Genomic DNA, 27,898 nt, shown 5'->3' on the forward strand with positions numbered 1-27,898 from the left:
AGAATTAAATGTCTTGCTGTAGCGTGTTCAGGACCAGCATGGTACACGCTACAGCCAGACAATTTTATTATAAACTTCTACCACGGTGGAAAACTGGTCAATTTGCCAGATCTGTACTGAGTGTCCTTTTTATTGTTAGAGATGAGGGATGGATAAGTACCCTGCCACGTCCGGTCTGTTTTATGTTTTTTCTGTTTTGTATAGATCTGATGAGTTAAGCCTTTTTCAACTGATTTTTATAGTTCGTTCTTATGTTGTGCTGTAACACCATTGTCCCAGGTTAAGGGTAGGGTTGAGCGCTCACAAAAATGTTTAACCCCGCCATACTCATTATGTGCCTGTCCCAAGTCAGGAGCCTTTAGTTCAGTGGTTGTCGTTAGTTCATGTCTGTTATTTTTGTTTCTCGTAAATTGTTTTCTTAAAAATTAGTTTTCTCAATTGAATTGCTTCATATTTTTATGTCGGGGCTTTTTATAGCCGACTATACGGTATGGGTTTTTCTCATTATTGGAGGCCGTACGGTTGCCTATAATTGCTTAAATCCACTTTATTTGAACTTTGGTGGATAGTTGTGTCATTGGCAATAATACCACATTTCCTTATTTTTATACTGAGGAAGCCCTAGTTAAATTGAAAAGGTCTTAATAAAGCAAGCAAGAATATATAGGTGGACATATAAAAATTAGTTATATGACCTTGAAGGTCAGAGATTGTTTTCCATAGTGGACGACACGTCGTCTTGTGATTATGCCCCCACGTGGCAAACATAAAAAAAAACTAATGTCAAAGGATAGCGATTTCTTTTTGGACGCAAAAATGCCCTTTAAAATCCAATATTTTGATCTTGAGGTCAAAGTTCAAGGTTACATGAAGATCATGACGCTATGCGTCGCTCCGTCTTAAGGCAATACACGTGCATGCAAAATATCATGATCAAATATCAACCCCACACCACCGTTTCATCTTAATTTTATGCATGAAATATTTGTCACTGGACTTTAAGTAAACAATACTCAATAATTTGAATTACTTCAATCTGCAGAATAATGGTGTACAATTCATTTCACTGGTATTCCACAACATATTGGTCGACTTTCAATAGTCCAAACGAAGAGAAAAAACCCAAGATATGGATAACAGGAGGCTCTCAAGAGCCCCAATCGCTCAGCTACAAAAAAAAAATAATATTATAGGAAAAAGCTCGAAAGGTAATTAAAACAAAACTGTCTTTAAGGACAATTACTACTTTGAAGGAGTCAGCCAATGTTTTCTGTCATTTTGAAATCTTTGTAGATGTTGTATACAGATTATTTTTGCTGTTACAATTTGTACCTATCCATTATATCTTTTGAGATTAGAGACAAATACTCGAAAACTAACTAAAATCGGCTCCTAAGGGCAAGAAGTCCAGAAGTGAATCATTTGAAAGTCACAGTCACATAAGCATTTTTGTAGAACTTGTATAACTGATCACATTTGCTGTTCGCAGTTTCTGCTTATCAATTATATTTTTCAAGATGATAGGCAAAAACTTGTAATTAAGAAAAAAAAAATCGTTTGAGGGCAATAACTCTCATCCAATGTTTTCGAACATTAATTTTTTTTAAAGGTCTCCTATTGCTCATAATTTATGCTGTTTACCATTTTCAACTTTTCTATTAGAGTTTTCAAGATAATTGAAAAAACAAAAAAATTGTCAAAAATCTAAATGTAAGGGCAAAAAATCATATAATAGTTGTCCGATAAATTCGGACGAACTACCATTTTTGTGTATTTTGAATCCATTTCGCTGATTACAGCTTCTTCCTTTTTATTTCGGTTTTTGCGATAATAGGCACAAACTTGAAAAATAGTAAAAAAAAACATCATTTAATGACCATACATGTAACTCTTTAGGGAATCATCTCATAAGTTTGGTGCAAACAAAACTATGTAGATCCTGACATTTTGAGTATTTATTACCTTTCAGATTTTCTCTATCTATTATAGTTTTAAGATATAAGACAATGAAGGTATTTTGCCCCGATGTTCTATTTTAAACCATGGCGGCCATGTTTGTTGACAGACGGGGAAAACACAAACTTATACTAGATACCCTAAGGATTATTCGACCAAACTTTGGCTGAAATTGGTTAAGTTGGTTATTGTTGCTCAGTCTTTAGTTTTCTATGTTGTGTTTTGTGTACTGTTATTTGTCTGTTGGTCTTTTTCTTTTTTATCCGTGGCGTTGTCAGTTTATTTTCGACTTATGAGTTTGAATGTCCCTTTGGTATCTTTCGCCTCTCTTTTAAGTAGTTTCAGAGTAGAAGATCTTTGAAAAAGTTTAAGACGACGACGGACCGGGACGCCAAGTGATGCCTATAGCTGACCTGGCCGAAAGGTGAGCTTAAAATGAGAAGTTGAGTTAACGTCAATGATACAGCAACCAAAAGATAACCATATTATGTTAATTGTAATAAGAGAAATATTTTTACATGAGGGAAAAAAGATAACATCTATAAGAGAATAGATACTAACGGATATTTCATAAAACCTTATAATGCCTCGCCACAGGAGAATACTCCTAAAATTTACTACATCATGCCTCTTCATCTTGATATATGTCACTGGTTTATACTTATCTATGGATCATCGATAATTTAGTATGTGTGCCAGCAACACAGATGAGTATGGCCTATACACAATGTGAATATTACTAGAAGGATGAAATGCAGGAATACAGGAGTGAGAATTATCATCTGATTGTCCACAGTAACTGTTGGCTGTATTTTAAATCATTTGTATGTTAACACATATGTATCTGATCTTGTTCTAAATAAGTCGTCTGTCGATTTGATTTTATAAAATTTTCCTTTATTGAATAAAATTGAGAATGGAAATGGGGAATGTGTCAAAGAGACAACATCCCGGCCATAGAGCAGTCAACAGCCGAAGGCCACCAATGTTTATATAGGTTGATTTTGTACCGTTAATGTTTTACGCAATTGTAATCTTTTCACAAAAGGCGGGATATGAAAGGATGAAGCAGGATTCGAAATATTATCCCATGAACTAAATGTTCCTTTTCTTTTCTTTTCTTTTGTTCATTTAAGCTATTGGTCTTATTTTGGTTTAGAAATAAAAAAAAACGTCCGGGAATCTCAATGTGACACGAAGGAATAATAAACAGAAAAAAATACAAGATACAACACAATTCCAGTAGGTTTAGAGCAACGTATTTTTCAACTGTATTTCCGTCCTATTTTCTTTTTCTTTACATTATTAAATATATCTGTTAAAAACTGCAATAATGGTATTAAATAATATATTATATCACGGACATTTACAATAAAGTATACATATACATTTATATTCAATGTAATAATTTTGGCACATTCATTAGGGTAAAATTACAGCAATAGTGCAAATTGCACTACACTATCTGTTATTTAGGTCATCTACTTCCAACCATACTTTGATTCATTTAAGTCAGTTGCAGATTCAGATCGGAATTGTTCAGATAGAAATATGTGTTCAGATGTCAGAAAATGAGAGTTTGGCGCAATCTGTTGTGTTGTGTTTGGTAGGCTTAATGTTGAATCTCTTATATAAGACTGTCTGAAATGAAAAGAACAAAAACTTTTAACTATCTTAGTTGTATCTACATATAACTACATTACATGTATGTTTCATCATAATCCGTTATTTTGATTGGCTGACAACAATCGAGAGGTATTCCAATATCATATTTTATTTCCGTATAATTACATTAGATGTATGTTACATTATTATACGTTATTTTGATTGGCTAACAGCAATCTCGCGACATTCTTCATTTGAAAATGAATTTCATGAATTGAAACATGACACACGTTTCCACAATAAAGTGCACAGGTAAATAAAAGAAAAAAATGATAGTAATCGTGTTTTCATGATCATAGCGAAAAAATGTAATTATAAGTATTGAATGCTTCTTTTAGTAATTTCATTGGGTTGTAAAAGCGTTGACCGTGCGTACATTTTTAGATGTACTTCGGTCAACGCTTTTACACCCCAATGATTTTACAAAAAGAAGCATTCAATTCTTAAAATAAAATACAATAACTATGACTGCACGTACTATCCGTGACAAGGATTAAATAATGCATTGAAAAACAAACAAAAAGCTTGAGATAACTCTTAATTTCATGGTTGTAGCATAAAATGTAATCATGAGAATTGAATCTTTATGAAAGTGTTACTCGTGCGCCCTTTTTTAATATGAAGCGCTTCATACAAAATGTGCTTCGGTCAACGATTTTACACTCCAATAGAATTACAAAAAAGAAGTATTCAATTCTTAAATACAATTATAATTCATAACTGTATTACAGTGACGTTTCCTAAAATAATTACCATAGTTACCGAATTAAATATTCTATATATAGATTCTTACATTGGTACCAGTGGATTATCGGATTTATCCAATCTCGATGGTTAAATTAAAATTGATAATTTAACTATCGAGATTGGACAAATCCGATAATCCACGAATAACTATGTAAGAATCTGTTTCTCTAATGATTATCAAAAAAAATTTCATTTTCGATAAACGAAAATCCCTTTCGATTGCCTTCCACATTCCACAAAGTTGTCAATTTCATTAACACCTGTTAGCATATCATCCAGTGAACTGATAAAAGTTATGTCAATCATCTTCTGAGATCATCAACAACCACATGTTGATTAAATCTTTTTATACAATGGGTCCGGAAGGGGTTAAATGCCAAAGATTTAAAGATATATTTTTATACAAAGGGCCCGGAAAGAATAAAATTGCCAAAGAATTTAAGAAATAATAATTATAGATTTTCTAAAGATGTCGTATATATCTAAAGACACAGACCGAGTTTTTTTCCAGGTTCTTCGATGTCTTATATAAAACTCTCATTTTATAAATTTCAATATATTAGTCAAAGGAAATATAAAGTTCAATGATATATTATCAAATACTAGTAAATAAAGGAAAGCATACATGTACCGGTACATCTAAATTAAAATCTTAATGTGGTAATTTTTAAACATTTATATGCGAATTATGACGACAGTCATCAATAGCCAGTGATTTAGTATTGGAATGATTTAAAACGGACATTCAAAGATAGTACGCTTAATATGAATATAGATACAATGAATAAGTGTTGATTCTTGAAAAAGAAACCATGAGCCCGGAGGGCGAATGGTTTGTTTTTCATGAATCAACGCTTATCCATTGTATCTATAACTTAAACTATTGTGTTAATGCCTTTTCAAAATTAAAGCCTTTTCTTAATTAGAAGGTATTGTAAGTGAGTTTAAATAACCATGTTATCATGTTCAACGATGCATTAATAAATAGAAGTTCACAATTAATTGGTTAGAGAAATACCAATATAACATAACACGTCTGTCTTTAAATTATCAGGCATCTGAATAATATTTGTGTTTACAAAATTAGACATATTCGAACTTATTTCTAATAAAATTGAGAATGGAAATGGGGAATGTGTCAAAGAGACAACAACCTGACCAAAGAGCATATATAAAGTAGATTTAATAAGTATGTAGCCGAAATTTCTAGCAAGAAGCCTAATTCTAGGCGCATCACGATTTACTCGCATAAGAATATGCGAATAAACATTTTTAAAATTATGTAGTAAAACAGATGAAATCATACTTTATTTATAAATCAAAAATGGACAAATTGAATGTAATCATTTTCCTTTCAAATATGTGAAATAGACAACAATATACGGTAGAACTCACTATTATTACAAAAATATCCACAATAATTACATACAAAATAAAAAAAAAAACCGACAAGTCCCTACCTTTAAATTGACTCTTTAACTCATTGTTTTGAACCATGCTAACATCGCGGCTACCAACTTATACTATACGATTGCCTATTATGTATATATAAAGGTGTGTCCGTTGTACCGATGTATATCACTTGTTCATTTATATATATATAATAGACATTTAAATTGTAACCTATTGGTAGCCGAGAGGTTTCGTCGATATGTTAATGTCAGTCACACATAACAGATTTCAAGGAATGGTTCGATTCCCAGTGAAGACATATAAAAATTACAAAAATTAAAGGTACGTTTTTAAATTAATTCCATTCGTGAACAGAAATCAGTAAATTAGCCAATTCAAACTTAATGGAATTAGGCACACAAAGGAAACAATTGAATATATTTTGGTGAATCCATTTCAGCGACAAATTTAGGAAGCGTTGATTCTAGAAAAAGAATCCACGGTAAATGAATAGGCTGACGTCACGACAATGGTTTAAATTACATGAAGGCTTGTTTCGTCTGCTCATAAGACTCATCAATTGAACTCAAATCAAAACATTAGGAAGGCCAAATCAATGTCGAAGCAGAAAAAATTTGAAACCAAAAAATTATCGAATTTTGTGCTAATTCATACGGAGAATTTGCTAACCAATATGTTAATAGCTGTTTAAATACTCTAGAACTCCTTTTCGAACATTTTTCCTGGGGTTTTGTGTTTGTGCAGTCACACTCGTACCTTCTGAAGATTATTTCCATATACACAATTTGTATATTCCGGAATTGTATCAAAAACTTTCTTAAACTACTGATGGTGCTTATACTCTCCTTGTACCAGTAGGTGCTTATACTCTCCTTGTACTAGTAGGTGCTTATACTCTCCTTGTACTAGCAGGTTCTTATCTATATAACTGTCTGATTAACATTTTATTTTTATTAATAACGTTTTTATATGAATAACACGATCTGGGGTAAATCTTAATGACGCAGTAACCTGACACGATTAATCGGGTGTTTTTTGTGGGAGGGGAAGGGAATGTTTTGGTTTTTTTTTTCGTTTTTTAAAATGACAAATAAAAAACAATAAAAAACCTATTAAAAACTCCCTACCCCTCCCACAGAAAAAAACAACATCTAAAACATATAAGGGGAATTCAAAAAACGAGACCAAACGACACCAAGAGGACATTCAATTTACAATGAAGATGATGATGATGAATGGCTGCTTAACGTCCAGTTGCAAATTGATATGCATATTCAGGACGAGAACATGTTAATGTAATATGAATATTTACCTTGCTTTGTACTAGACTGACACACTGAGCCGGATTTTTAACGTGCTAGTTCACAAGGTAACAGTCCGCAAGAAGACATGAAACCTTACCCGGGCACATTATTCCGACTCCGAGCCGACCAGTTTTGCTCTAACTCCTTATTGCCGCGTGCTTAGCGGAGAAGCAGCAAATACCAATTTCAAAGTCTTTTGTTCTACCTGGCTGCGGTTCGAACCCACGACCTCCTACACTCGAGGCTAACGCGCTACCACGAGGCCACCGAGGCGGTTCAATATACAATGATATATCAACATAGAGAAGTGTTTATGAAAAGGGTCTAACTGCAAATTGCCCCGATTCTAATAACATTTTAGTTCATCTATCAGAGGCTATCAAAGACATGCAGTGTCATCGATTTGTCATAATGACAAAACAACAACAATATTAAAGTATGACAAAAGACAACAAATGGTGTGGTTCCTTACTAATAATAGGCACCTGATCGTGTTACAGGGATTTGTTCTATCAACAATATCATTACAAATAAAAGGAGGCATTCAACATGATTTGCATACCACTACTTACTTTGGTTTTAGTTTCCATTTAAAGATGAGTACAGCAATAACAATCAATATAATGACAACAGCTGCAACTACTGGTACAATTATCCAAATTTTCGTCTCTGATTCTTCTGGAGTCTCTGTGAATTTATTTACAAAATATCATTTTACAAATTTACAGTATTTACAAATAAGTGAAGAGCAAAAATACTTTTTTTCAAAATAGATGAAGTAAAAATGTCGTTCGTTCTGTCGTATTTCTAATGAGTGGAGTTCTTATTAAAACAGAAAATGTTTATCCGATATTTTGTTAACGACAGAATACACTATATTTATTATATGCCTAAATATACGGCAACTTAGGTTATTTGCATAAATGATAATTTACTTACTTTCAGCTTGAATAGGACAAGTTGTCTGTAAAATAGAAGATAGAACGATATTTTATTCGAGATGTGACACTAAATTCAATCAGAAGTTATTTTATTTCAATTTCAAAATATACTTAAGCTGTTTAATATTTGATCTATTTACACTGGTAGGCTCTTTAAATAAATAAGCTTTTTGATATTCTGCAAATATTATTAGATAATTAAAAAGATAAGTAAATATACATTAATGGTTATAATTACACCATAGATAGTAACCTGAGCACAACATTTATTTGAAGCGAAAGAATACTTCAACAGTAAAAATTCTTATAGCGTCTATGGTTTCTACGTATTTATACATCCCTTGCTTGAAAATGATCCAGTTTGAGCGTTCCTGGTGAAGTAAAACCATAAACCGCTTCGGACGCTAGATATTTATAAATATTATTTTCCTTTGTTATTTTTTTTCATATTCAATATCAATAGATGCTTTGGAATTTACTAAAGTAACATAGTTTAATTGTCTCTCTAAAACTATTGACCGATGCAAATTTTACGAATGGAACCCACAAAATCTAACAGTCAAACACCAGCGATACAGACGAAGTAGTAGTTTTATGAACAAAAAACGGGATGCTAAAATATACTACATGTATGCTTGTAAAGTCAGTACGCTTTTTTCAAAGCGTTAACGTTTGTTTTCATGTACAATATATACCTACTTTGTTATCATTACAAACTATAACGTAGCACGGAGTAATATTGACTTACCAATTTTTCACAAGACAGAGTTGTTGTGTTACATTCATAGCACGTAGAGTCAAAGACGATACTAATGAGCGGGTCCGTGTAATTTTCTCCATTGTTGGAAACTGCGATTCGATATCCTGTGGCAACTATATTAAAATCAGTAGATCTTTTTTTCCTTGATCCAGGCAAGTTACAGTACATAAAAAATGAATTTGCATAAGTACCAGGATGAGTAAATGTGTCTCCCTCTACAAGCAATGTTGTTGTACCGTTAGATTTCAGCTAAAAAATACATAGGATATTCTGAAGATATTTTGTCTATGAATCAATACAATCTCAATTGATGATGTGAGCCAAGTGTATTTTGATTTTTTTTTAGAATAAGTTCCGAATTACTAGAAATACGATTGAAAAAAGCCTTATTAAACGGATGATATATACATTTATTTACTTTGACGATTACATTATATAATATATGGATATATAATTTACTTTGACGATTACATTATATAATATATAGATATATAATTTACTTTGACAAAAAAAATCAAAATGCTAAGATCACCTTTTACCTTTATTTTTGTTAATTATTCACATAAATATTTGAAAGATACTAAACAATTAAATTCTGTGAACATTGAACGCTACATAATATTTTTGTAATTTTATGAAAAGAATGTTTTTATTTAAAAAGAATGTATATTTTTAAACTTACAGACATGGACATATATTTGCACATAAGGCCTGCTCCATCGATGAAGTCATATCCAGGAACGATAAAAGTTCTGCATAGTTTCTTCGATGAATCACATAGATCTTCAAATGCATTCTTAATAACTGTAGGTGCTTGGGAGGTTGTTAGTGAACACGATTCTCCATAATAGCCATCGTTGCATTGACATTCTTCTGTAATAGGTACAACGACTCTAGTCCTAATATAGCCTTATCACTTAATTTTATTGTATTTTATTTCAGCCTATGTAATGACATAACCAATTGTATATGTCCGTAATATGGATGGAACTAATTTATATATAGTTTTCGTAGAAAAAATAGTTTACAATTGTTGTGTTAGTCACGAATTGAATTGTCCTAAAACGGAGACAACATAAATATATTCTAGGTAAATAGTTTATACTGACATAATCTGTGGTGTACGGTTGGTTGCTCTTCTATTTATATTTCGTATGAAAAGCGTAGATTTCAAAGAATAAAAATGTCGTACAGAAACGAAAGGAAATATTAAAAGATTTCTCATTTCTCATTTTTCATTTTCATGTGCACTTTACTGAGTTCTAAGTTCGAAGTGAGAATGTAAAATTTGAACCCGAGAAATATAGAATTTGGAACTGCGAAATGTCCAGTTGAAATTGAAAAATGTTAGCTTGAAACTGAGAAATGTCAACTCGGAACTGATAAATGTCAACTTGAAACTGAGAAAGTAAGACAACAGAAGGTCTTTACCGGCTTATATTAACATATCACTTTATAAATTTCGTGGGTCTACATTGCTTTTCTGACTTCATCGGGATCGTTCAAGCCCCAACTTTCGAAAGCTAGGAATAAATGAATGTGTAAAAACGTTAGAAGCTATATGACCAAAAGGGACAAATTAGCCACATTCAGCTAAGTGCAACTTATCCGAGGGTAGTGGGACCCCAGTTTTTATAAACTTCAATATGTGCGAATGTGAAATTATCGAAAAAAATGATATTAATCATGTCACTAAAAAATCACTGATACTGAACTGATGATAGTCTCTAAGCTGATGGTACAGTAGTTTTATTTTTTAAATTGTTAACGTATACTTTTAGTTGTGAGGAGTCGATTGTTGATTTACTGCTGCCAAGTTTTTTTTCAGTTTTGAGTTTGAATTCAATTTAAGTCTTACTGTCCATTGTTGTTTATGTCTGATATTTTGTGTGGTTGCTTTTGATACAATCATCACAGAGTGAATATTTATTATCATATTTAAGACACATCATTTTACATCTAATGAAATTAGGAAACACAACAAGACTTGAATTTTAAGTTATCTTACCATTTATGCATAGTCCATGGTTAGAACAATCCTCTGGACATGTCGACTCTTCTATAATAGAAGCGATTGGCTTGTCTGCACCAGTAGAATTTGTACTATTAGTGACCGTTAGTATTTCGAGTCGTTTCGATTCTTGAAGACATACACTTGCAAAGTTTCTTATTGTGACTTTCAACCAACTATCTCCACCAGTGGACTGAAAAAGATGCATTTAAATGAAATGAAATTGACAAACATTTAATTCATAACAATGTTCTGAAAAAAAACTGTTCATTTTTGTAATGTGCAAAATCAATGTCCCCAATTATAATGTGTAACATCAATGTCCAATTTTTGTAATGTGTAAAATCAATGTTCAATTTTTATAATGTGTAAAATCAATGTTCAATTTTTATAATGTGTAAAATCAATTTCCATTTCTGTCTACTTAGATTTTGTGCTACTTTTTAAAACATATTCAGTTTGTTTGATTGACTGGTTGTTGTTTTCCTAAAGTTCAGAAATAAAATATGCTATTCATATTTAACAATAAATTCAGTAGGTACGTTCTGCAAACATGGTCAGAAGAGATGTAGAGAACATGTGAATATTACATTTACCACTTGAAAAAAAGGGTGTTAGAAAGTGTTACCAATTCTGTCTTGCAACACGCTACCTATGGACCTCTGCAAGAGTTGTTGCAACAAATTCTAACGTGCAGGATCATTGCAATGTTACTAGACTAGACATCGGATCTAACGGCCCCCTATTTATCGGACATAGCTAGGTATTTATAGAACCCGAACAACTCAATGAATAACCCACTATAGCAAATAAAGGGGATTTACTGCCGGATCGCGAATATTCCAGATAACGATATGTTTATAAATGTACCACAGTAAACCTTTAGGGTCAACCAGTTTGACGTTTAAAACATTTAAATGTAAATACAGTTAGATTTCTCATTGATTTATAGATTTGATTCAAACCGCTACCTTTATATCTTTGATACAGCCATTGATGAATGGAGCTTTGTCTACATAAGGAACATATTCAGAACAAACATTGAAAGCCGGTGCCTTTTCAAAATGATATGTACAATGTTCTCCAGCAGATGCTTCCGTCCAACCATTTTGCCATTCTTCTATAATCTATGAAGTAAAACCAGCAAATAGTTATTTTGATGAAATGAAAATATATCATAGATGGTAAAATGAGAAGCGGTTGTCGTAATATGAACAAAATATCATATATAAGACGATTTCAAAAGTTTTAAAATTAGAATGATCCTACACAAAATGTACATGTAAATGTAAGTATTGGAGAAGCATATGCATGTAACGCCTATAAATAAGAATAACCTATGACCTCTGATTATTATAAGTATTTATTAAACGAAAAACAGTCATTGTATAACCTGGGGGAAATGGTCTGTTAGTATGTAAATTAAAAACAAACTATCCATGATATTATATTCGAACAGTACGGCTATCAATCTTCTAACATAGAGAGGCCAACATATCTTTGAAGTTCATCCTTAATGTTTAGATGGAATTTAAAGCATAGTACAATATATACTTGATTTATTTTTTCAAGTCAACTAAGAAACAAACGAAGGTCAAAATATCTTACTGTTACTGACGGCTTATCTTCAGAAACCATAGGATAAGAAGGTGGTTCATAATCAGACGTGGATCTCTTTTTTCTGGCTGCTTTTTCATTATACGAGATGGATCTCTTTTTCCGTGATACCACTGTTGCACAGTCAGCCGTATAAACGCCTATGGCTGTTTTTGTATCTCTACATGGTTTCATAGCAGCTGTCAATTCACAATTGAACTCTGGACTTCCATGAGGATAAACGTCATCAAACGTCATCGGGGGATACACATGTACAGTACTGCTGACCGTTATATTCTGTCTCTTTTAACACACCATCTGGATGAAACAAAGTCTCGTCTGCATAAGCACCTTTCACTCTACAATATTAATAATTGGTTGCTCCATTGATGATCATAATCATAAGTTTAAAAGGAGTTGGCAACATTCATTTATCATACATTAGCTTTAAACAATTAAAGGTCATACAAAATCGAGGAAACTACGTAGGTTTTCTTAATGCATCTATCTTAGTTGTAATGTATGCTATTCCTCGGTCGCCTTGTTTATATAAAATAATGCCATTTTTTTTTATCAGGAAGAAATCAAGCGATTTCACTATGGAGAGCTGATATTTGAGCTGATGAAGTAAAAATAAAATGATAAGCTCTGCTCATGTCTCAAATCTCGTGATACAAAAATAAATAACGACTGCGCAGGATTACATATGCGAAGGACATGACGATAATTTCGAGTATCAGGTCATGTCCATGATCTAAAAAAACATATTTGGCAGAAGAATCAAAGGGTAAATGTGCAAATAACCGGTAATTTTTTTTTTATCTATCTTCGACTTATGCTATTTGATTTATCACTATTTTATCTTTCAAATTGTATTCCTCTTTTCCCTTGTCTACCCTGTAAAGTAACATCATGTTATATTTGTATCCATGACTTTTTTTATTATTTTGTGTTCACATATACATATTGTACGCATTTAAGAGACTTTTTACAGAAGAGAAGATGTATAACTATCGAATACGTACTGCCATGACGAAGCAAAAGTTTTAATATCTGTAACTGGAGCTAGCTGATCTCTTGGTATAAAATCGTCATTTGAATTACCGTTGTAAATACCACACAGACCTTTTGTCATACCCGTGTCTAATACTGATGGTATAATGTTGATTCCATCTAAATAGTTAGAACTATAATAAAATGTGACTTTTGTTCCAGTAGGGAGAGTAATCTACAAAACAACATTAAAACTTATAGACAATACAAACAGCCAAATTTAAACACGTCAGTAGTTTTTATCTATTAGAATAACAAACACACACTGAAGCACACCAATGTTTGGATATTACAACGTGGCTGACTATATTTTAAGCTTATTTTTTAAAATCTTTTAACTGCAGATATCAAGTTAAACGTTTTTCCTGCACCTTAACAGCTATATACCATTTGACCTGCGTTTTAAATTATTGATTTCTCAAATCATACGATATTCAAGAGCTTGCAGTTGCTTCTCATACTTTGTAAAATGACAACAGTGTCTGAGCAAAAAAACAAAAGAGCAACAGTTTTGACAAACAGTGTCTCGTTCATTTTCTCCCAAAAATCAAATACTACCAGTGAAATTTTCAGTGCAATTAATGCAGGATAGCTTTAGTTATAGATTCCGGTGCTGACGTTGTGTATCATATTTTTTTTTTTTTATGTTTTATGTTTACCCTTTATTTTGGACTATTTGTACTATTTTTGTCCCATAGCCAGAAATTAGTAGTACTTTTGCTAATTAATATTCATAATATGTAAATGAGAATTGTACCACGTGATAATAGTTTGAACTGGGATGGCTTGATATCATTAAAATCTTTAAAACACGGATATTATAAGTTGCCCGTCACAGAGTCCTTGTTTATAATCACTCTGATATTTCCGTAAAGTTGTCAGGCGTTCAAAATCAAAACAATGAACGCGAATTTAGTGAATTATTCGTGTTTTCGTGAGTTTAGTCTTCTTGAAATAGAGGCATTTTAACTTTACGTGGGAACCTAGAGTTCAACGACTACACATACAAGGTTTGGACTTGCTTATTCTTTGGACATTCAAGTTTCAAGTTTCACCCCGGCAACCTGTATATCTAATGACCTTGTTAGCCAATTTTCAACACAAAGTTTGCAAATTTAACGTTTCAGCCATTTTAGCCTGTATTTTATACTGCAATGTTAAAAGCCTCTCGCTTCGATTTTTAAAATAGCTCAGGAACCTTGATTTTTGCAACGCCAGTCATTATATTTCATTTAAATGGTGTATATTGTTGTGTATATTTATTTTCTGCCCCGACAACCTGTCTATCACTTAAATCAAAGTTAAAACATACATTTTTTCTAAATTCCCTATCATTTCAATATAATTTCCGTGACCCGTATCCGATTTCTTTAGTAAAATATTCAAATAAGCAAAGTGGCGTTGATTTCTGGATATGCCTTTTGGTCGTATGGCTTTTAACGTTTCTCGTTTATAATGTTGTTGGTTTTTTGTTGTTGTATTTTTTGTTGTTTTTTTTTTTTATTATTTTGTGTACCCATATCGATATTTTACTTCATTTTGACTTTATCTGGAAAGTATGTATATGTCATTTAATTTTACTTTGCTGCTCTAATTTATATTGAGTATCAACTATGTCTGTACCAAGTCAGGAGTATGACAGTTGTTTTCGATTCGTTTGATGTGTTTGAGCTTTGGATTTTGCCTTTGACAAAGGTTCCGTTTTTGAATTTTCCTTGGAGCGCGGTATTTTTGTTATTTTACTTTCTACAAAAACTTTATTTTTTGCTAGTGGCTTTGTAAGATTTAATTGTATGTTTGATTGGATTTTTTTATTTTGTTATGTTCGTTATCATGATATATGTTTATATATTTTGGTTGCTAAATCCAAATTATTGTCACGTTAATCGATTAAGTTTGTTTCGGCTGCTCGCACAGTTTTGACAATGTAACGGTCCTATATACATTGTACAACTGTAATACATGTTGGGAGTCTAGCTAGATATAAAACCAGGTTTTAACAACCATTATCGTCAGTTAAAATACATGTACCGAAATATAACAGTTGTTTTCAGTCGTTCCGTTGATTGATATAGTCGTACGTTTGATTTGTCAGTTTTATGGACTTTCCCGTTTTAAGGTTACCTTTGAGTTCGATGTTTTCGTTATCATACTTTTTTCATACATTAATGATATACCAAGTTTATCTTTTTTTTTTCATAATATTGGTGATATGATGACTTTTAATTTTCAGTAATGACTACATATTGATCAGTTGTACATTACAATAATCCTATAACATATTGAAACTTGTTATCAAATACAATAAAGAATCAACTTCAATAATTAGCTTTGCATTTCTTTATAAAAAGTAAAATAACAAAAATACCGAACTCCAAGGGAAATTCAAAACGGAAAGTCCTTTATAAAATGGCAAGATCAAAAGCTCAAACACATCTAACGAATGGAAAACAACTGTTATATTCCTGACTTGGTACAAACATTTCCTTATGTAGAAAATTGTGGATTAACCTGGTTTTATAGCTATCTAAACCTCTCACTTGTATGACAGTCGCATTAAATTACATTATATTGACAACAATGTGTGAGCAAAACAAACAGATATAATAGGTAAAAACGTCAAAAATTGGGGTACAGCAGTCAACATTGTAATATAATCTTAATCACTATAAACACAAATAACTGTTTCAACAAAGAAACACAAAATAGCATATAGACAAAGCATATATTAAGCAAAAATGATACACAAGAATTCAAAATTGACCAAAGTACAATAACAAAATGGCGGGGTGTATAAGTACCGAGCCACGTCATAAGTATATAATCAAAAATGGACTAAACAGTAAAGGTTAAGAAGATACAAGGACAAAAAAAGGGAAACTTAAGCACGTTATTAAGATGATAAACATCATCAGTACCTAGAATCTATACTTCAAGACCATCATATATTATTTGTGAAGTTGATACGGAATATTTATCAACAAGGTCTTGGTATCTTCCAATGAACTTTATTATAAATTTCATAATCATTCAATAATTTCATGATAAACAAACCATTACTTTGTCCTAGGTTTATTCTTACCACATATGTAGATCCCGATTTGGTTACTGTAAGACTTTGGTCATCACACAATCTTTGTGACATGTATCGATTTATTTTTCGTTGTCCTTTATAATTTGTCTCACAGTAATTTGCGACAAATAGACTGTCACCACTTCTAACGGCAATACCACAGTTACAGAGAATCGTAGTATAGCACTCTTTAAAGTAGGCACTGACCTATCGTTCAAATAAAATAAATCGTAATTTAAGACGTTAAAGACATTCGAATCAAAATATATACGTTCATGTTTATGCTTGACATAACCTGGCATAAACACAAAAATGCTATGGAATCAGATACACTGTTTAGGAACCTTCAATAGGTAAGAAAAAAAGGGATTCTTATCTTTGGAATTACACACTTTTTTTATCATCGAATTCAAGGGTATAAAAATTGCCTCATCTCACTTATAAGCAACTAAGGCTCCAATTCCGTCAGACAAATTAGATTTCAAATGAAGTTAGCTATTCTTTTTAGGTCTTTTTTGGTCATATAACTCCCAACGTTTCTAGGTTTTTATACACCCAAGGTTTTCAAATGTTAAGGTTTAAGCGATCCCGATAAAGGTAAATCATAAAAAGCGTTTCGGACCCACGAAACTTATGAAGTGTTATTTTCATTTTCTAGCAGTTTGTCGAAACCACTGCCCGTAGGCTGTTTGTCTAGGTGGTATTTTCAGCTTTGAAGTCAGTACTTCAGTACAGCATAACTTATATATGTTATAATATACTTTTCAAACATACATGTTGCAAAAATTAATAAGTTATTTAGAATCTAAGGTTCTAACGCCCTCAGGCGAAGTAAATCATAGCTGAATTCTGTTATTTTTACATGATATTTTTTTCAAATGTTACGGTTTGGGTGTTCCCAATACAGATTGACCCAAAAAAGCGCTTCGGATGCACGACATTTAGCAAGCGTTATGTTAACTTTTACTAAACATATATGTCAATGAATTCTATTTTGTCCACTGTATTGAATTTTGCGAAAATAAAAAAAAAACAAAGCTAAATTAATCGAACTACCATAGCTAACTATCACAAGCCTACAAGTAAACGTATTCCTTTACAGAAGAATCCAACCAATGTGAATAATTTGCATAGTGACCATTTTCTGAAGCAAGATAAATTTAATTCAGAGTGAAAACTTCTAAATTGATAGTTTATCAATGAATGAACAAATTGATAGATACAACAATAAAAAATAATATATCATTAGTCACAGATTTGTTCTTGGTGTGCGTTATTGGTAGTTTTTTTGTTTTTTTTTTTGTCAAAGGAAAATAGATTTTATGTGAAAATATAGGAGCGACTGAACATGTGTAATGGATTTATAATCGTTGAACGAACACGTCTTTTAGAACATGTAATAGACATTGTAATACAATTGACTAAATTTATCAAAATATGAGTATTTTGTTATGATTGTATATTGTACCTACAAAAATTTAAAAAAGCCCCACTGATTCAACTTTTCGAAACATAAACTCTTAGTAACATCGTGTTTTGAAAATGTAGATCATTTGTAGATTTATACATATAATAATTTATTTACCTTTTCCAAATTTCGGTCCGAGTGTACTTGCAACAAAAAGTACACAAAGAGTCTTTGTTTTTTTTTTACATTACCTGAAGTGGCAAGCGGTCGTGCTTGTACATAATGTATTCGCCTTCTGTAAGTCCTTGATGAATCTGGAGTTCATAGTTTCTAAAAATAAGTATATATTTAAATATTTATAGAAAATTCTTGCAGTAAAGTAAACTACTATTCTGCTTTTTATGGTCAATTTTCAAACATTTGCACGAGATCCTACAAAGTATACACACTGTTTTGATTTATATAAGAATTGCTAAATAATTGAATTTCGAGCTATAACTTTTACTGCATCTTATTATGTTTTTAGTTACATGTGTGTTTACATTTTTAGTACCGTTCGTACAATGCAAGCCTTATAGGCGTTTTTAAAACCAACAAAAACTTAGTTTTTATAATTTTATACGGATGGGGCGGGCGGAACATTTCCTTTTAATACAGTAATTTATGAACCTTTCAATCATTGCTTTTTAAATTTTACTATGCTGTTAATGATGACAAAATGAAGGTGAAGTTCGATATTGACGACTTTACTTTTACCGTTTCTGAGTTATGGTCCTTGATTGATTGTAAAATTGCACTTTTTGTCTCTTCCATGCAATGAATTTTACTCTTATAAACCATATTTCATAATCATTTCTTAATTGCTTGTAATTTTTTAAAATTTCTAACTTATTCGGCCTTACAACTGTTTTGATTCAAGCTTTACTGAGGAGTCCTTTATATACGATTCACACGTCGGCCGTAAACAGCAATAAGCCTTGAATCGTTGCTGATAATTTTACAACTCCTGCGTCGAAGTAACTGCTGTTGGACATTTCGACCCAAAAATATCACCAACTTGTAGTTGGCACTCCTGTGCTAGAATATCATTGCTACTTAATTTCTTGCAAATTTACTGTTCATGAAACTTCAAATCATTTTTGAAACTAGCGTTTCTCCAACTCGGGCATAAATTTCTAAGATTCAGTTTCATAATATTAACAAAGTGAAATAAAGTCTTATATATATGACGTTTTAGCCTAATTCCCACTGATTCAACTTTTCGATACATAAGAGCTTAGTAACAACGTGTTTTGAAAATGTAGATTTATACAAATAATAATTCATTTACTTTTTCCAAATTTCAGACCGAGCGTACATGCATATTATATATGTATGGTTATATATATATATATATATATATATTTATCAAATGAAAATTCCAATATTGTCGGATCATGCAAATATTATTTAATATTCACAAGTACTTTCATGTTTTTACAACAATCTTCAGGTAAAAGGTGAATAACTATTACTAAGAGACGATAGTTCAGTACGTAACGTCATTATACAATTATAAAAGGGAAGTAACGAGTAAAAAACGTGTAAGAAAAATATGACATCTTTCCACAAACGAAACTACGATCTAGGCAAAGATAAGTACTATTAAGGACATGTGTGTCTCAAGCCAGAGTGTTAATCACAATGCTATGTTTGAATGTGAAAAGACTTTATTTAATCAGTACTCACTTCTGGTCAAACGTCCTCATATGCGGATCGTTATGTGAATAGCAGCTTCTACCTAATGTCACAACATCTGCGTCTTTAACATAAACCTAAAATAAAATGTTTCATAAAATATAATAATATCTATAAAGTTTGTTTTTATTTATTCTGTGTTTGTTGTTAACGTACATGAACTATAATGTTGCGAATGTATTTGTTCCAATAGTTTGGATTTCATAGCAGATTTGTGCTTCTGACGCTAATGCTCCACGAGGATTACGAGGACATTCGAAGGAAACCACACTACATTAGTTTTATGTTCCTAAACACGAATAAGTTAATCGATACGTTCTGTCTGTGTCTTATCTCATGCCGATTCTGTCGTATTTCTTATTATGATATTTTACAGAGCGTTGATTGATATGGCGTGCTTTGCATTAATTTCAAAATAAGATGTCGCTTTCGTTGCACCCGGTATCGATCGGCTTTGAGTTCTCGCGATTTCTTTGTTTTTTTTTACCATGATTTGTATATATATCGAAATAGATCTACGAGATGTAAACAGCAGTTGTCTATTCATATTTCATCTCATACTTCATTTGTTGGTTTACTTATTTATAAAAATATAGATCATGTTATGAAAAAAGTGTTGCAGGAAAACCACTGTACCTTGATATCCGGAAGGTGAATATTTTTCCAATATGATATTGGTTCTATAGGTTCTACTTTATCGGCGTTGTACAGTCGTAAAAAAACTATTCTGTCCTCAACATTAACTACTTGATCTGTTTGACCCATTATTTTGATCATTTGTTTATCCTGCCAGTTACTGTGCGAAAACTTAATACCACATGTTTCGGATTTGAATATAATTCCATCTTCTGTTATTCCATTAATGCACTCTTCGCCATTTAGTTGATAATCTGGTACACCATTTAAGAGAACCAATACGCAATCGTTTTGTCTAATATTGTCTTTCAAATTTTGAGGTCTGAAATTTTGTAATAAAATAAAAGTAAAGAAAAAATATAAGAAAAAGAAATATACAGGGAAGGAGAAGATGAGAAAAAACTAAGACATTGCACTTTGAAAGTTTTACCGTGTAAAATATATGATGTAATGGTAAGTTGATTGCCCATTATTATCGTCTTCTTTTTGTTTTAGAAAGTCGACCCACTAAAACAATCATTTAAGCAATTCTTTTAATTCTTCAATTACTTCTGCGTTTTCTGTTGTTCAGTTTTCTGTAAAATTTCTTGTCATGATTCTTAGTCTTTTCGTCTTTTTGTTTCCATGGGGTTGTCTGTTTTAAAAGGACTTAATACTTTTTATTGCCCTTGGCATTCTATCCCTCGTTTATGTGCAGAATTTAAGTAATTTTGTTCATTATGCTCGAAAATATCTATCGGAATTTTCTTTTCTTGCGTACGACTCAAGTGTTAGTTCTGAACTTGTACTACTAGTACATCATCATTTGACGATATTTATATACAGCTGTACCAGTATATTAGTAAATACTGATCAGAAATCATTTGGGAAAAACTAATAAACAAAGACGTCTTTCAAATTCGTGCATTTTTACGTACATATCCTGTATTAACTTGCTTATGTAATTGTGTCACAGTAGGAACTGATTGTTTAATGACGTTATCTACGTCGATTGACCTTTTTTCACCTGGTGCTACTCATTCATAAAAACACGATGATATTGGTTTGTTCTTGTTTCACTAATGACATGTTTCTAATTATTGTGCAAAGTTCAAATGATTTAACTTCATAATTGATATGACATGACAGAGTTGAGTCTTTTGTCGGACAAATGTCTGACGTAATAAATTATAAAACTCCCCACAGACAAAGGCTTAAAATCTTAAAGGCATGCGTGTTTTTTTACACCAGAATCACCAATGTAAATCAAATCGAAACTGTTAATTGGCTAATGAAAACATAATTTTAAAAATATTGAAAACAAAAAGATCTAAACGTTGTGTAAGATATAGCTAAAGCCATCTGTTTCTGAAGGTTAAAAAAAACCTAATTGTTTCAAATATTTTTCGATTTTTTTTTAAGCAGTTGCTATACCTAAAAGTACCCTATAACTTGATATTTCAAGTCAGATTAGGAGTTCTGAACTGAGATACCCATATAAACATGGAATCTTAAAGAGAACGTGCGCACTGAAATCGGAATAACGATTCAAAATTGTACATTAAATGCTAACAGCAAATTAAATGAAACATGAATCAAAATAAAGTATACAGAATAACCTTTACTGATACTTTAAAGTGCTTATTGTATTAACGACAAAGATGAAAGAATGGCAATTGAGAGCCTATTATCTATTGCATGTCAAGTAAGGATGTTCGATACTCTGTTTCAAAATAACAAGCCTTTTCAGAGACTGTTATATATTGAAAGTCTATAAATAATTGAACTAAAAAACCATTAAAAATGAAGGGTCCGTGTTCTTGTTTTTGAGATATGAGCCATTGAAAATTTGACGGGAAATTATTCTCTCTAGATTTTTCATACATTTAACATTGACACCTTTTTTCTATCAAAAACTATGAGAAAATAACAAGGATTTTATACGATTTTCAAAAATGGCTGTTTAAACTTTATGTTAAAAAACTATGAAAAGAAAAGTAGGGGTTAGCGGACAAGCTTTTTATTTACACTACATGGAGAAACCTAGAGGATACGATTACCTGACAAAAAGTCAAAAACAATAGTAGCGAACATCCTTAAAGCAGTTTTATTTGCTCTAATTACAATGTTCTATTGTCGCCAATTAACTAATGTAATGAAGTCAACTCGGCTTTAGCTTTGCGTTTGCAATAATCAATATATTTTATTACCTTACGATTTACAAACCAATCTATTATTTACATGATTTTAAAACTAAGGCAGTGGCTTTTGCATGTTTTTGTGCAGAATTTAATTTTATTATGTATTTTGCAAATAAAGCTTCATCATAAATATTTTACATACGCATTTTTTGGCCAGGCGCATGATAAAGGCATCGTAAGTTCTGCCGGTATATCTAACTCGTCTCCCTCTAAAACTTGGTAATCTGTGGTAGATGATGGGTCGATCTAAAAAATAAAATAAATTCCTTATACAGTATAAATCCCAATGCTATGTCCAAATGTAGAAAAATACATTATTTAATGTGTACTCACATTTGAAAATATGCGTTTTTACATATAGGCGTACAGTTAGCATATGATGATTTTTTTTAAACAATGATTTCTAACGAAGTTTATTCTTGCGTTCTCATTATTTGAATAATAGTATTTTTGGTATTAATTATTGTAACGTTACAATAACTAATACCAAAAACAATGCTATTAGAATAATTAGAACTTTTGTATATTACACATATTTCAATTTTTTATAGAAATTCATTCAAATTATGCAAACCTTTAAACCTGCAAAGAAAACTTCTGAATTGTGTTGCGGTCCATATGTTCCGAATCCTTCTCCTCCTACTTGTACAGCACACTTCACTATCATATTAGGCTTGTATGTCGATGTCCAGTGTTCTTCTAACATACGACCTAAACCAGCCTCCACATCTGTTTTTGACAATCCTTCCAATTTGGCGTCTTTCATTTCAATGTCATTGATATACCATCGTGTTTTATATTTGTATCCATCTGTTAGGTCATTTGCATGACATTCAAAAGTTGCCTTACTGTAAACCATTAATACATTAAATTTATTAACAGCCTCTGTCTCTGTAAGAGTAGCTTTTACAAACGGTGTCACTGTTACATCGGGAAACGCTAAACAAAAAACAATAATAAAAAGTTGTACAATATTGTCTTTTGTCACATTTATCAACAAAAAGGCGGAAGATAGAAAATGGACATTCAAAACTCATAGGTCAAAGAAAAACTGACAACGCTATTGTAGAAAAAAAAAACCGAAAAGCACTACATAGGAAACTGAAGTTTGTGCAACACGAAAGAACCGTTGATGAATTCAGGTACTCGGGGATATCAAGTGTAGTTCAAATTAATAGATGATAGATGTATAAGACTTTTTCCTTTTCGACACACATTATATATTATGCTTTATTTAAAAAAAAAAGAACTATTCGAAAGATACAATTTTGCTACAGCATGCACATGCTGTGTTACACAAAAGAAACTATTTAAAACTAATCGACCATATGCTTTATACATACTGTCACATCCTGGTGAAAATCCATTTTCAGATGTCGTGCCATTTTCACATGGTAGTTGTGTACCTGAAATATTAACAAAAAAATAAGTTTATGATTACGGTTACTGTTGTAAAGTGCATGCACACAGATTAATAGGGATGATTGTGTCTAGTAATAAAAAACGAATATAAAATAAGTTAACAATCCCTGCAGAAAAATAATGTGTAGATGCTTTTGAGTTATACTTTGAAATGATTTCTCATCGCAATCGAAAAACAAATGTCCTTCGACTATTTATTTTTAAACGAAACATCAGCTGCCGGGAAGGAAAATCAATTAGATATGTAGATTCTAATTAAAGTTGTACTTTACATGTCTAAGAATTTCAACAGATATTTTTTTTTATTATAGAGGAATCAATCTGACCTAATTAGTGATAACACTTACCAAAACAGTAAGCTGACGTGCATCCGCCTGTTATACTTTTGAGGAAATAAACATAGTACCCATCACAGTTTTTTATTTGGATTTCGTATTCCGTGTGTTTACAATTACCATCATAGTTTGCAGCATATGCTGTTCTTGTAACTGTGACGCCAACAGCTGGGTATGCCTCTTCTCCAACAGGTAAATCATCTAAAAACACAAATAAATATATCATTTTATTATAAATATAACAAAAAAGTTTAAGGTTTAGTCTTTAATGAGCATTCCATGCAAAAATGGATTAGAAAGATTCTATAAAAACTCATCAGTTATCAATCGTTTGATTTGGTACGGCAGACGCGCGTTTCGTTTTCATATGACTCATTTTTGATGCTCGAAAGTAAACGTTGGACGACCATTCAGGTATGAAGTTAAAGAGTACTGCCAACAAAAAAAATCTAAAATCTATGCCAATTACAGCTACGGTAATCTATGCCTGTGGGTAGAAAATCCTTAGTGTTTCGACTAATTAAACAATATATAAATACTAAATTTATACAAATTATCATAATATTTTTTATTATACTTCATGTCAAAATGCTAGACTTTGATTCGTTAATACGAGGGAGACAATTTACTCTATCCTATGGTAAATACTCTATTACCCTTCACGGAGACGCTTGATCAAGTGTGCGCTTTATTAAATACGGATGGTTGTTATGTACAGAACGTTCCCAGGCGTAATATTTGGTGAGGCGTTCAAGTGTTTCATCCACATAATACTCATTAGTGGCGCTCGAATCGAAACTGGTAGAAGGCCCAACCAAATGTAAAATTAAAAGTATTGAAAATCATATATTTGATAAACTTTTTCGCCATCTTGGTTAGGCCATCTATGCCTGGGAAAGTTGAACTTCAGTGTTACATATACAACAATGTATAAACATGATAAAAAGTAAATGTACAGACAATAATCGTACTAACGATTTTTTATGTCATTACATGTGTTTTCTAAAATGAGCTTGATTTCAATAATTTTTTGATATTTTTTTATTTGTTTAACAAAAGGTTGTATAGAGATAGGTGTTTTATAAACTATTTTGAATTGTATTTAATGTAAGGTAGCTTTGTAAGTCAACTGATCGATCAGTGCAGTTATATATCTTATTTGTTTTTAAAGGATTCTTCAGAAAAATATTTTGCACCTGTTTCATTTTTACTGGCATTAAATAGTTTGACCGACTGAACATATTATTCCAGATTTAAGACTTAATTCCATTAATTAATCCTTTTTATCAAAACTTCATTATCTTACCAGTATATAAATATATTGGTTTTGCTGTATTACATCTTAATCCTCCTACTGGACATTCTGTTGGCATTAACTCTCCAGCATCACTTATAACTCTATACCATCCTTCTGCTAAAATATTATCACATATCTGTGTAGTATCAGTTGCAAATGCTACAGATCGTTGCCAGTCGTTTATATGTTCTGTTGTGTCACATGGATCAGCTGAGAAAAAAAGGTGAAGATCAATTAATATTCTTAATTTAACGTAAAAATATCTAAACGATCTTTCTGAATTGTAAGCAGTATACTGAACATTACCGTTGATTCCGTGTAGAAACCTGAACATTTATTAAACTTATTATTATTATTTTTTTAAAGAAAGAAGCTAGATATATTTTAATTATAAAAACGTAACGACGATACTAAGAGGACATTATAAACTTCACAAGTTGAACAGACAACTCCAATAGAAGAGAACGAAAAACGACTAAAAGACACTCAAGTTCACAAAACACAACATTGAAAACTTAAGACCGAGCAATACGAACCAACCAAAAAGCGTGGTGATCTCAGGTGCTCAAGATTTTAAGAAGTATATGCATTATCATCAAAAACCAATAATATAAACACAACAGAAACCATAAGTTGTTTCCTTCGGTTTTTAAAATCAGTTTTTTTAATTTACAAAGTTTATGAAAAGAAACTTTATTTGATTATCATTACTGTATGAAATATCAACTTAAAATCGATTTAATTCTTTTTTCAGTCATACAATATCTTTCTTGTCTTCGAAAGCTAACCGATACTCTACATAAATAGCTCATCTGCATTTAAATGTAGCGAATACAAAAGGGCATGTCATTTCACATATATATATTTTGTTCGTTTGTGTCGCCCTTTTTCCACATTTGGCAAATTCGACGCAATGCTTTTCATTTACAAGCGAATGAGGATTATAGGGTCTCGAGAGAGGCAAAAGATATCAAATGGACATTCAAAGTCAAAAATAGATTGACACCTTCACCACTTGGAAATCTTATACTAATAGCTTCCTTTGTGAGCAGCAACCCTCTATCAAGGAAATCATAATAGTAACGCAGACCCTGCAATATCGTATCAACTGTGAGATATATACACTATATATGCTGGCGATGCTGGAATGTTGCTACATAGACATGAAAATTCACAATTGGAAAGCTGAAATCTCAACCGACCCTAATTGTCAATTTCTAAGTCAAGATATGAAGCAGACTAAACTGTATCTGTTGTATCCTTTATTTCAAGATCGATGGGATAGATGTGTTCAACATAGTCACCAAACTTTGAATTATTTAGTTAGAGGACATCATCTACATAGCGGAAAGTAAAATTAAAGGATAATACTGGCTATTTTTCTTTCTTCCAAAGAAGCTCCTGTATGAAGACAGCCTCATATGAATAAAAGAACAAGTCGACAATAAGAGGAACACAGTTGGTTCACATGTGATGTTGAGCAGGACCAGTTTAAAAAACATTCCACACTGATGAAATATAATATTAGCAATTGAGTTAACAAAGTCAATGATCAACGGAGTCTGGCTAAAAGTTCTGTTAACTAGTGGTTTCACTTATTCGATTGAACTATTGATTAGTGTCTAACTGATTATATATCTTAAACAACATGTGCCTTTATGACTTATTATTTTCGTTTTTCCCGTGAATCAAATCCGATTAGGTTTTTAAATACATACAATGCATATTTTCTGGTCTATCTAAGACCAGCGTTACATTATATGATGTAAATTGAACTATCGAAGATAAACTATGAGTCGGGAGAGTTTTAATGTATTAAACTAACGTATATGATAGCAATTTTCCTATTCGAAACAAGTTGAATGCATATATTATAGAACATAGGTCGCTATTTTACAAATTTAATAACTTATCAAATGTAACCCTTTTCATAAAACATGTAAAACTTAGTTGTTGTACATCATTACGTTAACTGGGCAACCGATGTGTGTTAAAATCTTGTATATGATAAACAGACGATAGTAACACAATGTATTGTATTAATTGTTTACTTGCCTGCATTAATTCGTGGAAGACAAATTATTGCTGTGATCAGAATTATATGTGTACTTGTACTCCTCATTGTTTTTAGACATCCATAGTTCCTTGTCGTGGGTAAAGTGTAATGCAGCGATGAATTTAAGTATTATAAACAGGTTCTTAAATAGCACCTATTCATTCATGGACAGCCAATAAGATCAATCTAATCAACTATACTGTACATGCATGTGTGGAACAGTACTATAGTTTAAATGTCCATTTGAATATATATATATATATATATATATATATATCTGTATTTTTTTTTAAATTAATCAATGTATA

The 27,898-nt window shown here is 31.6% G+C and overlaps 2 protein-coding genes across 2 annotated transcripts; both read right to left on the reverse strand.

Annotated features, from left to right (window-relative positions):
* Window positions 1-3,287: 3,287 nt before the first annotated feature.
* Window positions 3,288-12,637, reverse strand: LOC127714387 (uncharacterized). The gene is made up of 8 exons (XM_052220444.1): window positions 12,406-12,637; window positions 11,769-11,924; window positions 10,795-10,990; window positions 9,469-9,659; window positions 8,775-9,035; window positions 8,025-8,049; window positions 7,658-7,772; window positions 3,288-3,597 (listed from the first exon to the last, which is right to left on the reverse strand). Exons 1-8 carry the CDS (start codon window positions 12,586-12,588, stop codon window positions 3,438-3,440), a joined length of 1,287 nt encoding a protein of 428 aa, XP_052076404.1. The 5' UTR covers window positions 12,589-12,637; the 3' UTR covers window positions 3,288-3,437.
* A 3-nt stretch (window positions 12,638-12,640) lies between these two features.
* Window positions 12,641-27,787, reverse strand: LOC127715935 (von Willebrand factor D and EGF domain-containing protein-like). The gene is made up of 12 exons (XM_052222042.1): window positions 27,590-27,787; window positions 25,544-25,744; window positions 24,250-24,438; window positions 23,824-23,886; window positions 23,055-23,419; window positions 22,623-22,726; window positions 20,301-20,622; window positions 19,656-19,741; window positions 18,179-18,257; window positions 16,529-16,726; window positions 13,419-13,621; window positions 12,641-12,752 (listed from the first exon to the last, which is right to left on the reverse strand). Exons 1-12 carry the CDS (start codon window positions 27,654-27,656, stop codon window positions 12,641-12,643), a joined length of 1,989 nt encoding a protein of 662 aa, XP_052078002.1. The 5' UTR covers window positions 27,657-27,787.
* Window positions 27,788-27,898: the final 111 nt, after the last annotated feature.

The sequence above is a fragment of the Mytilus californianus genome, unplaced genomic scaffold (assembly GCF_021869535.1).
Source record: "Mytilus californianus isolate M0D057914Y unplaced genomic scaffold, xbMytCali1.0.p SCAF_9, whole genome shotgun sequence".
Lineage (NCBI taxonomy): Eukaryota > Metazoa > Mollusca > Bivalvia > Mytilida > Mytilidae > Mytilus > Mytilus californianus.